We start from the raw sequence: 10886 nt of genomic DNA, 5'->3' as shown, positions 1-10886 counted from the left end.
CCAAACCCCATGCACTTTACGTTTTGTTTTGTTTTTTTTAGATTTTTTTAAAAAAATCCTCATCTGAGGACATTTTTGCATTTATCTTCAGTTAGATAGGGAGAGAGAGAGGAAGAGAGAGAAACATTGATGTGAGAGAGACACATTGAGTGGCTGCTACCCACACGACCCCAACTGGGGCCAGGGACAAACTGCAACAGAGGTACATGGCCCTAGCGGGAACCGAAACAGACCCTCCAGTCCCCAGGCTGATGCTCTAACCACTGAGCCAAAGCAGCCAGGGCCCACGCACTCTACTTTGAGGAAGAGGTGGGCTGCTCTATCTCAGCACTAAGGATGAACTCAATAATGAAAAAAAAATTTTTTTTTTAATGTTTTTATTTCTTTTTTAGAGAGAGAAACATTGATGTGAGAAACAGATTGGCTGCCTCCTGCACACCCCCTACTGGGGATCGAGCCTGCAACCCAGGCATGTGCCCTGACTGGGAATTGAACCGGGACCTCTCAGTCCATGGGATGACGCTCAGTGAACTGAGCCACACTGGCCGGACAGTAATTCTGTTTCTTAAATGAACGAGCAGCACGCTAGCAGGACTCGGCAGGCTGTGCACCTGGGCTTCTAGCTGGGAGCACCCTGGAGCCAGGTCTGGACTCATGCCCATGGCTGGGGGCCCTGCTGAATCGTGCATCAGGCTGGGTCCCAGCAGAAGACACAAACCACACAGTGACATAAACAGGATGATTAATAGAAACATTGATAAACTTGGATAAGAGAATCACTATAAGAGGTAATAAAGCTACATGGTACTCTAGGGCTGAGGGAGAGCCCCTAAGGAAGAAAAGTCATGGAAGGGGGTCCCCTCTCAAGGACTGGTGTTCAGGCCTCATTGGAAAAGGTATGGTTGTGCCCCCTGGATGGCAGAGAGGTTGGCTCGATTGTCTGGGTCATGGCTCTCCAGTCACTGGGTAAGCAGGAAGCAACCCTCTGGGGCACAAATGGGGTACAGGCAGATCAGCTGATGGTCGGTCTGTGGACCAGCAGAGGAAGTCAGGGTGTCACGCGAGCAGAAGGCCAGCTCACAGGATGTCGAGAGGGCCGCGGAGCCCAGCCAGGGCCCTGTATTCTCAGCCCATGGCGGGAGGTTCCCACCTGATGCTGTCACCCCAGGCTTCTGACCAGAACTGCTTCCAGACCAGCAGGAGGGCCCTTGCTGCAATGCCGTCTAGCGCCCTCTACTGAGGAAGTTTCCCATTGCGAGCACTCAAACGGAACATGCTCATTTCTCAGTCCTATGAAGGGTGGGTTTGGAGCTCAGTTTGGAGCCAGTTTCTACCCTGAAGGCTTTGTAGTTAGAGGGGCCTGATCCTGGGCCAGTTTTTGAGCTGGGACAGAACTGCTTCTTCTTCCCTTTTTTTGGGGGGGAGGTACGTGAACCCAGGACTCTCTGGTCCGCAGGCCAACGCTCCAACCTCTGAGCCAAACTGGCCAGGGCCAGAATTGCTTTTTGCTACACTGGGAGAGAAGTCAAAGCAGGCAAGTACAGGCCACCAATTTATGTACTTTCCTATTATGTTGAAATAGTAACAACTGAATAAAAAGAGAAAACAATGATCTGATTAATATATTATTTATTATGTAACAATGAGTTCTGAGACAAAGTCCAATTCAAAACATATTAATGATTTTAGATATACCATAATCCAAACCTACTTTTCCAATACATTTTCTTTTGTAACCTTTAAGGAATTTTCACTCCCATAATTTGGTTCTGGAAACATTTGTTATGTTAGAAAAAAAATTTAAGTACAGCTATTCCGCACAGGTTAAAAGAGATGATTCACATACACTCTAATAGTTACAAATCAATTACTTTTGAACACATATTTGAATTTAAACAGTTTAAATAACCAGTGTTTTAGATGAATTTAAAGTATACTTCAAGAATGGTTTTAAACATCTTTCCTTCCTAATGCACCGTGGAAAAAATCCCTTATTCCTTTGCAGTAAGAGCCACAGAAATGGTGTCCCAAACTAGGATCTACCGTGTCCTCTTGAGAAACAAGGGAGAGGTTTTGGACCTGGTTACAAACAGCCTAAGAGAAGTATCTGCAGAGAGAAGCCCTGTGCTGCTGGCTGTGTTGTGACAGCAGGAACCTCCCAAGGCCATGGACCGGGGTGGCTCAGAGGGTTGACAAAGTCCTGAATGGCTGGGACCATGTTACAATTGACCCTACTTGCTGGGACTCTTTGAGAAACAAACAAGAATTTTTCTGGGTAGTGTTTTCCATGGTAACAAATGAGTCACCTCATTGAATTATTCCGAAAAATTCACAGGGGAAGTACTGTGACAGGCTGTCTGTTGGTTTCATGCTACAGTTACACTATTTCAATGGGAAAGAAAACTTACGGGTTTAAAACTAAATTCTCTGTCACTGAAGATGTTCAATACCATATATTAATTCAATTGCTTTTTTCCTTCTATTCTTTCTGTTAGGCAAAGTTTGGTTATCTAGATTTTGCTACCCATCTATCTTCTGTTTTGCACATCAACTGCCCATACTGGCTACAAAATACCTGTGTGTACTGATACATGGGATGTGACCATGAAGTTGCATGTTGAATTGGGTTGCATACTTACACACATTCGCTCATATAAAAATATATATCTATAAATCTGTAGATCCCTCACTTACATACCACAAGTATGTTCTTTCATCTCAACAGCTTTTTACTTAGTCTTGCCAATCAGATAAGAAACACCATAAGATGGGGAAGACAACCTTTTTAAAACAAGTTTCCCAGCAGAAATTCATTTTTAAAAATAGGTCTACGTTCAAAGCAGCAGTCAGAAATTTTGTTCTTGTAGTAGGTAAATAATACTGTCCTAGTAAACTGTGGATTTAAATAAGTTTAATTTAACAGCTTCTTTCTTATCTCTTTAAAAAATAATCCAGTTCCCTGTGCTATTTAACGGCTTCTCCATCTTTCCAATTCCAAGGAATGCAGAGGTCTCCATCTTGCATGACGGAGTAGAAGTGCGAGACGCAGAGGTGCATCCCTTGCAGGTAGGGCAGTGACTGCCCCAGGAGTCTCTTGCAACAGTCCACCATCTGTTTACTAGAAACGCTGGGCTCCTTATAAAACTTTTCCAAGGAAAATTTCTTCGTTGAGGCCTGTATCAATTCATTTTCAATAACCTTTAACCTGTTAGATCGAAAATAAAAATAGTATAGCCACAAGCAAATAAAAGAACATGAAATGTAAAATACATTTTTAGATACCGGGGCTCTACCTTTCTACTCACAGAACGGAAAACGGTGTCCACAAAAGCCACATTATGCTTCGAGGACACGTCAGTGGTTATCATGCGGTACCTGTTATTTCCCACACAGCTCTCTGAAAGAATCTGTTACATCTTTGTAGAAGTAACAGGGTAAAAGTAATTAATACATTGTTTAAAAAGCTCTTAGCAGCTGAGAGCATGTGACGGAAGCAGAGCTGAGCAGGTTCAGTGCCTGGAGTTGGACCCTTGGGCAGTAATGGCGTCTAGAGTCCCACATAAACAGCCCTGTGGCAGGCACCTGAGGCCAGGACCACCTCTTCTCCCTCTTCCAGGCCTATCACTCCCCCCCTTTGCCTGTTCCACGAGGGCTGGAGTTCTCCGGGGAAGGAAACAACTCAAGGAGGCTGCAAGTGTCTTCGGTCCTTCCTCCCACAGGCACAAGTGCTTATGGATGTGATCTGGCAAGTGATTCAATCCCCAGATCGCAACAGCGAAAAGGGCTTTTTTACTCGCTCTAACAGAGATTTGGGCAGTCTGGCTTGGCAGTGCAAAGACACGCTGTGTGGCCAGCACACCTGACACACCCCAGGGCAGGGCCCTGCTCCCACTCCTTCCGAGAGAAGCCTCTGGTCTCATCCCAGGGTCCCCCGAATCCCTGGGCCGCCACCTTTGCAATCGGGAGGGCCCCTCAGTCCTCTGCCCCTCGGGGGCAGCCCAGGAGGGGCCTCGAGCCCGGAGAGGGCAGCCCTGGCGAAGGTCTCTCCCGGGCTGTGCTGGTGCCTCTACTGTTTGTAGCAAATAACTCAAAACCTATTTTCAAAATGGTTTTTTGCCTTTCCTTGTACTTTCTTTGCTTTATTACACTCACGCCCAGAGGAAAGCAGGAGCAAAGGGGGCGCAGTGCCGGGGAGCCCGCGACGGGCGGGGGCTGGGGACACACTCTTCCTCTTGCACTGCAGGGAGCGGCCGGCACGCCCAGGGGCTGACCTTTCTCTCCTTTGACAACATGTGTCGTCTTTTTTTTAATCCTCATCTGAGGACAGTTTTCTATTTATCTTCAGATAGAGGGAGGGAGAGAAACATCAACGTGAGAGACTCACTGATTGGTTGCCTCCTACAGGACCCCAACCAGGGCCAGGGACGAACCCTTGACCGGAATCCGTGGGCCCACGCTCTACACACTGAGCCAAACCGGCCAGGGCTGGTTTTTAAAGATGTAACAGAGTTTAAGCACCCCGCCTCTGACAGCTGCGTGCACGCCCACAGGTGCGCGCCTGTCTGCACTGCGCCCTGCCGGGGCCTCTTCCAGCGCCTGCTGGGCGCCACGGTCCTCTGCAAACATCAGTGACAGATGCGCAGTCTTGCACATGTCTGCTTCTAGACATGTAAGTGTCAAGATTATTAACCATTCTTTTACTGTTGAACACTGCTCCTGTGGGGGTAATGTAATTTAGTCATTAGAAAACAGCCACAGCCAATCCCTGCAGAACAAGGTGGAAGAAATAAACACGGAAGGCCCTCCAGTCAGTTAATTTCCTCCGTTCAGCAGAGCGTTCCCGTCCACGTGTCCGCGTCTGAACACCTGGGAGCTCGCCAGAACTGGGGGACAAGACCTGGCAGGGCGGACGCACTCACTCGTCTTTCCGCTTCAGGTTCTCTCGCGCCTGCGGGGCTCTGCTGAGGATGAACCGCTGCAGGCTGGCCGGGTCGCAGAGCGTCGGGACGTTGAAGTGCCCGAGTTCGTGCAGGCTTGGAGCGTACCTGTCACTGCAACGACACTCATGAAAGCACAGCCATCGATCCCTCCATCCCCAGTCCACCCCAAAGAAAACATTTTATGAATCTGATTCATGGAAAAGGAATTCATCAAGGAAATCCATCCTAAAAGTATAGCCCAACTAACTTAAAGTTTCTTTTTCCTTTTTTAAAAAAATCCTCACCCAAGGATATTTTGCCACTGAGTTTTAGATAGAGTAGAAGGGAGGAAGGGAGGGAGGGAGGGAGGGAGGGAGAGAGAGAGAGAGAGAGAGAGAGAAAGAAACAGCTCTCTCTCCCTCCAGCTCTATCTGAAGGTCAATGATAAAAAAATATATAACCTTGGGTGAGGATTAAAAAAAAAAAATGTAAAAAAAATGTGAGAGACACACATCGACTGGTTGCTTTCCACACAACCCTGACTGGGCTAGGGATCGAACCTGCAACCCAGGCATGTGCCCTTGACCAGGAATCAAACCCTTGACCCTCTGGTCCACGGGCGCTCTAATTGCTGAGCCAAACCAGCCAGGGCTTACAGTTCTGCTGGGTCTGAAGAGGCACACGTTATCAGGATGACTGCACACTCCCTAGCCTGTGACATTCCCCATCTGTCAAAAGGGGACAGTAACCCATTTCATGGTGAAGAGACAATGCATTTAAGCTCTAAGAACAGTGCCTCGAAAACAATATATGTCATCTATGCACAAACAGTGTTGACTATTGTCTAACATTCATTTAATCCTGTCCAGTTTTCCACAGGTCTGACTTCATCCTGTAAGTGGCAATATATGCACAGAATGTTCTAGAGGTTCAATCCTTTAGCTCTCTCATGTTAGCTTTTCCAATGTGTCAGAGAGTTGCTAACAGATGCCGTGACATTATTTTCTTTAATTCTGAAGAGTCACACTCTGAAATACAAAACAGTTCATCTACATGAATCAAGAACAGTCATGTTTGGTTAGGTACGCACCTGCTGAGAATCATCTGTAAACCGCTCAGGCTTCGAGGGTGGAAAGGTATTCTGGTTTTCGACAGCCTGTTGTAGAAGACGTCAAGAAGAGAGTAATATTCTTCAAGCGTCAGCACTGGCTGCAGTTCCTCGATGTAAACCACCTGTATGCCACCCAGAAGACAGCCTATCTGGTCTTCTAAAAGCATCAGCCTCCTCTGAAGGTCAAAATAACTTGGTAATCTTTCAAAAAGCTACAGGATTTTTTAAAACAGGAAAAGAAATATTCAGTTTTATGTTACAATAACTCAATTTTAGGATTCCAAAATATGGTACTGAGATATTTTAACAAGGTAATTATTTTCTAGAAGGAAAAGTTCAAGTCAGCGATAAGCAAGAGACTTAATGTAATGCTAGCAATATTAATAATCAAAACAAACCGCATTAGATCTTAGGATTTTTAGACAGAAACTGAAGAGCTTGTAGAAAAATATAAATATGTTCCAAATAAAAATAAGTCCTAAGTACTGATAGTTAGATATTTAGGGTTAAGTGATATAATAAAGAAGCATTTTAGCCTTGGCCGGTTTGGCTCAGCGGTAGAGCGTCCGCCTACGGACCAGAGAGACCCGGGTTCGGTTCCTGCTAAGGACATGTACCTCGGCTGCAGTTTGTCCCCGGCCCTGGTTGGGTCGTGCGGGTGGTGACCACTCGATGTTTCTCTCTCTCTCTCTCCCTCCCCACTCTATCTGAACAAAAAATGGAAAAATATCCTCGGGTGAGGATAAAAAAAAAAAGAAGGGTTTTAGAACTAAAGTGTATATATTTGAACTCCAAGTCTATTTCTTCAGAATTTACTTTAATTCAACTCCATTAACTGAAACGCAGTCGACAGACACCACTGAGCACCTACCATGTACTTGAGCACTAAACTGGGCTCATGAAATGCCTGGATTACGAGAGTCTGTCCCTCTTGCCAGGGGCTCACAGTCGGGTTGCAAGGACACAAAATAAAAGCCCGAATCCAGCAGGCTAGGTACCCGGCAGGGAGAATGGACACAGAGGTGGGTCAAGCAAAGGTTTCTGAGGATGTCTAATGTGCCCAATCTGAAAAGAGAACTAGGGTGTGGAGAAGGTTAGAGGCATGTGGTGGCGGGGGCGGGGGTTGCAGGAAGTAGGAGCCTGTGCAAGGGTCTGTGTGGCCGGAACACGGCATGCCCGTCAGTGGACAGAACAGAGGCTGGAGAGGCAGAGGGGCTGGGGCTGGGCCACATAAAGGACTTCGATTTCATACAGAAAGCTGTGGTCATACAACTTTCAGGGGTGTTGGAAGGCATTAAAAACTCTGCTATAATAAAAACAATAGCAGTATGAAAATTCTACAAATGATTTATAATACATTTCTAACACTGTGAAAAGTAATTTTCTACCTACTTGTTCCATTTTTCTCGCAATGGGTTATTTATAAACAGTTACTACATTTAAAAATGTTTTATTTGGGGGTAGGTGCAGATCCACAGATCTGCTCGGTCTCCCAGGGCAGCGCCGTGGAGAACTAGAGCACACTGCCACCACCAGACACGGCGCTCGACACGAGCCACCACCACTACCGATTTTATCAGTTTTACTTGCACTCTCTGTGTGTTACTTAACTATGTGCAATTTTATCACATGCAGAATTATGTGACACAACCACAGTCTAGATACAGACGAGTTCCACCACAAGCATCCCTTGTACTACACTTTTTATTTATTTATTTATTTTTTTATTATCATTGTTTTTATCCTCACCCAAGAACATTTTTTTTTTGAATCCTCATCCAAGGACATTTTTTCATTTATCTTCAGATAGAGCGGGAGAGAGAGAGGGAGGAAGAGAGAGAGAAACATGGATGTGAGAGAGACACATCAAGTGGCTGCCACCCACACGACCCCGACCAGGGCTGGGGACCGAACAGTAATTGAGGTATGTGCCCTTGACCAGAACTGAACCTGAAACTCTTTGTTCCAAGGGCCGATGCTCTAACCACTGAGCCAAACAGGCCAGGGCTAGTTTTTGGCTCATATGAACATTTGTGTATAGGATTCTGTGTGAACATAATTTCCCACTGCCCTAGCATGAGTGCCCGAGTGCCACTGCTGGGCCACATGGCGAGCACGGAACGTTCCCGGAAACGGCCGTACTTCCTCCAGGGGCCTGCACGGGCTCCCGCTCCTACCAGCAAGGAACCAGCGATCCAGTCTTCTGCATCGTCACCAGCACTTGGTCATGTCATCACTTTTCTCGTTAGCCATTATGGTAGGTGTGAGGTGATATCTCATTGTGGTTTTAATCTGCCTTTCCCTAGGGCTAATCATGTGAAACATCTTTGCATGTACTTATTTGTCATCTGTTTGTCCTCCTCTGTGACATGTCTGTTCATGTCTTTTGCCCATTTTCTAGTTGGATTGTTTTTTACTGTTAGGTTTTAAGAATTCTTTATATATTTAGATACAAAGACTTAGACAGATATGTGGTTTGCAAATATTTTCTATTAAATATTTGATTTGAACCGATACTTCGCCAAAGAAGATGTGGATGGCAAACAAGCTCATGAAAAGAGGCCATTTGTCATTAGCAAAATGCAAATTCCACCCACAGGGCGCCAGTGCCGCATGCTTATTAGAGTGGCTAAAATGAAACATGACCACAGCAAGAGCCAGCAGTTTCTTAAAAAGTTAAAATACTCTAACATATTCAGCTATTCTACTTTTGGTTATTTACCCAAGAGAAAAGGAAATATATATCCATATAAACAATTGTAGGTAATGTTCATAGAAGCTTTTTTTCTAATAGCCTAAAACTGACATAACCCAGTGTCTGTTGACAGGGGAGTGGACAAACAAGCTGTGGTACATCTATATGATGAAATACTACTTTGTGGCAATAAAAAGGAATAATTTCCTTGGTACATGCCAAAGCATGGAGGAATTTCAAAATTATGTTAAGTGAAAGAAATCAGGTACCCCCTGCCCCCCAAAGTGCATACTCTGTGATTCCAATGATATAAAACCCTAGAAATACAAACTGATCTACAGTGACAGACCAGTGGTCAGCTAGGAAAGGGCGCTGGATGGAAGAGCGGCTGCCTGACAAAGGGACATGAGCTACTTTTGTGGGTGACGACTATGTTCACCATCTCGACTGTGGTGGTGGTCTCACGGGTATATTTATATATGTCAAATCTCATCAAATTATACACACTACATACACACAGTTTGTTGCAGCCATTATACTGCAGTAAATCTGTTAAAGTCAAAACAAAACAACAGAATGCAGGCCTTTAGGCAATGCTTCAGAAAAGACTATAAAAACTAACTTAAGAATCAGTCTTCTAAGTATTTTAAACTACATGATACTAAGCACCTGATCTGAAAAGAGCTGTAATTACAATTACATTTTCTTTTAGTTCATTGACATAATAGCATCGTTTGAAACAAAAGTATGTTGAGGACAAATCAGAGATGTTTTTGCATGTCAGCTTTTTCTTACCTTTGTCCAGTGATGATGAACATCCATTGTTCCCAGCATCACATGGCCTACTGCACTGATCCCAGAACGGTCTGTAAATATTATTGTACACCCTGATAAGAAAACACAAACCCTCTGGTCACTGTCCAGAGAATCTTCATCCTTTCAGCACTGTGCAAACAATTACTTGAATTTAGTGGATAAATTCAGGATTAAATGTAGTAAAAGCATAAAGTTATTCAAATGAACAGATTTGGAAATTTAGTTGTGATAAGTCATATCTGAAAAGACTTTTCACAAGTAGTTCCCCCATACACTTTACAGGTGTATATAGAAGCTAAGTAATATTTTAAAAGAAAATGAAAATTATTTACCTTTTGCATTTTTAAGGGTTTCCAAGTTCTGCTGTGCTAAGCGGCCTAGGCTATGCAGCTGGCTACAGCGATGGGCGAGGCCCCAGCTCCGCTGCCACCTGGTCCAACAGAGCACACAGGCGCATTAACACCCGGCACCCCTGACGGAGGCATGCATTCACCCCCAGCGCTCAGCACGCATGCAACCCGTTTCAAAACTAGCTCATATTTCAAAACCCAACCAAATGGAAAATGAATTGTTGACCAGAGGGTAAAAATACTACTACTTGTGTTCAGGAATTCAGAAATTTAAAATAAGCAAATACGCCCTGGCCAGTGTGGTGCAGTGGTTAGAGCACTGGCCCATGCACCGAAGGTTGTGGGTTTGGGTCCCAGTCAAGGGCATGTATTGGGGTTGAAGGTTTGATCCCCAGCCCTGGTCTGGGCGCATGCAGGAGGCAACTAATCGATGTGTCTCACATTGACGTTTCTATTTTTCTCTCCCCTCCCTTCCTTCCTTCCACTCATTCTAAAAATCAATGAAAAAAGTATCCTCAGGTGAGGATTAACCAAAACAACAACAACAAAACCAATCAAGTACACTATGTTGTTTCTATGTTCGTTTTTGATTTAAGTTCCAATTAGCAATTCCAGTTAGGTTTATCAGGTCCTTCTTTTCTTCCTTATTGTCAAAAAAGTGATTTTTATGATACCACATAATCTGCTCATTTTACACATGAACATTAGATCTTAGTGATGAAGTGGAACCTGACGTTCACATGATGTCACAGTGGCACTGCTCTGTAAATGTAAAGAGCACAGTCTTATGCGCGTCAGAAAACCTACCTTTGAATTCTAATTCTGGGATTCATTAGCTCTGTGACCGTGAACAAGCTGCTTTCTAGCCTTCCTAAGATTTCTCTCCTGCATGCAAAGTGCGGATCTTTCCTGTGCCCCGGCAGTCTAACCCAGAGGAGGATGGATGAGAAGGAGCAAGGTGTGCAAAACAGGCTCTCGAAAAACGTAGGTTCTTC

At 44.8% G+C, this 10886-nt stretch overlaps 1 protein-coding gene across 4 annotated transcripts in view; it reads right to left on the bottom strand.

Annotated features, from left to right (window-relative positions):
* Window positions 1-1798: 1798 nt before the first annotated feature.
* Window positions 1799-10886, bottom strand: part of TCAIM (T cell activation inhibitor, mitochondrial) — a 29000-nt gene continuing 19912 nt past the window's right edge. For all 4 annotated transcript variants that reach the window (XM_036266835.1, XM_036266834.1, XM_036266833.1 and 1 more), the window contains 5 exons: window positions 9874-9971; window positions 9521-9612; window positions 6010-6242; window positions 4920-5051; window positions 1799-3205 (listed from right to left, as the gene is read on the bottom strand). In XM_036266835.1, the coding sequence (XP_036122728.1) occupies window positions 2965-3205; window positions 4920-5051; window positions 6010-6242; window positions 9521-9612; window positions 9874-9971 (796 nt within the window). In that variant the 3' untranslated portion in view covers window positions 1799-2964. The remainder of the gene's footprint in view (window positions 3206-4919; window positions 5052-6009; window positions 6243-9520; window positions 9613-9873; window positions 9972-10886) is intronic.

This window comes from Molossus molossus, unplaced genomic scaffold, assembly GCF_014108415.1.
Source record: "Molossus molossus isolate mMolMol1 unplaced genomic scaffold, mMolMol1.p scaffold_m16_p_18, whole genome shotgun sequence".
Lineage (NCBI taxonomy): Eukaryota > Metazoa > Chordata > Mammalia > Chiroptera > Molossidae > Molossus > Molossus molossus.
The sequence above is the reverse complement of the archived record's forward strand: the minus strand, read 5'-3'. Positions and strand labels throughout refer to the sequence as shown.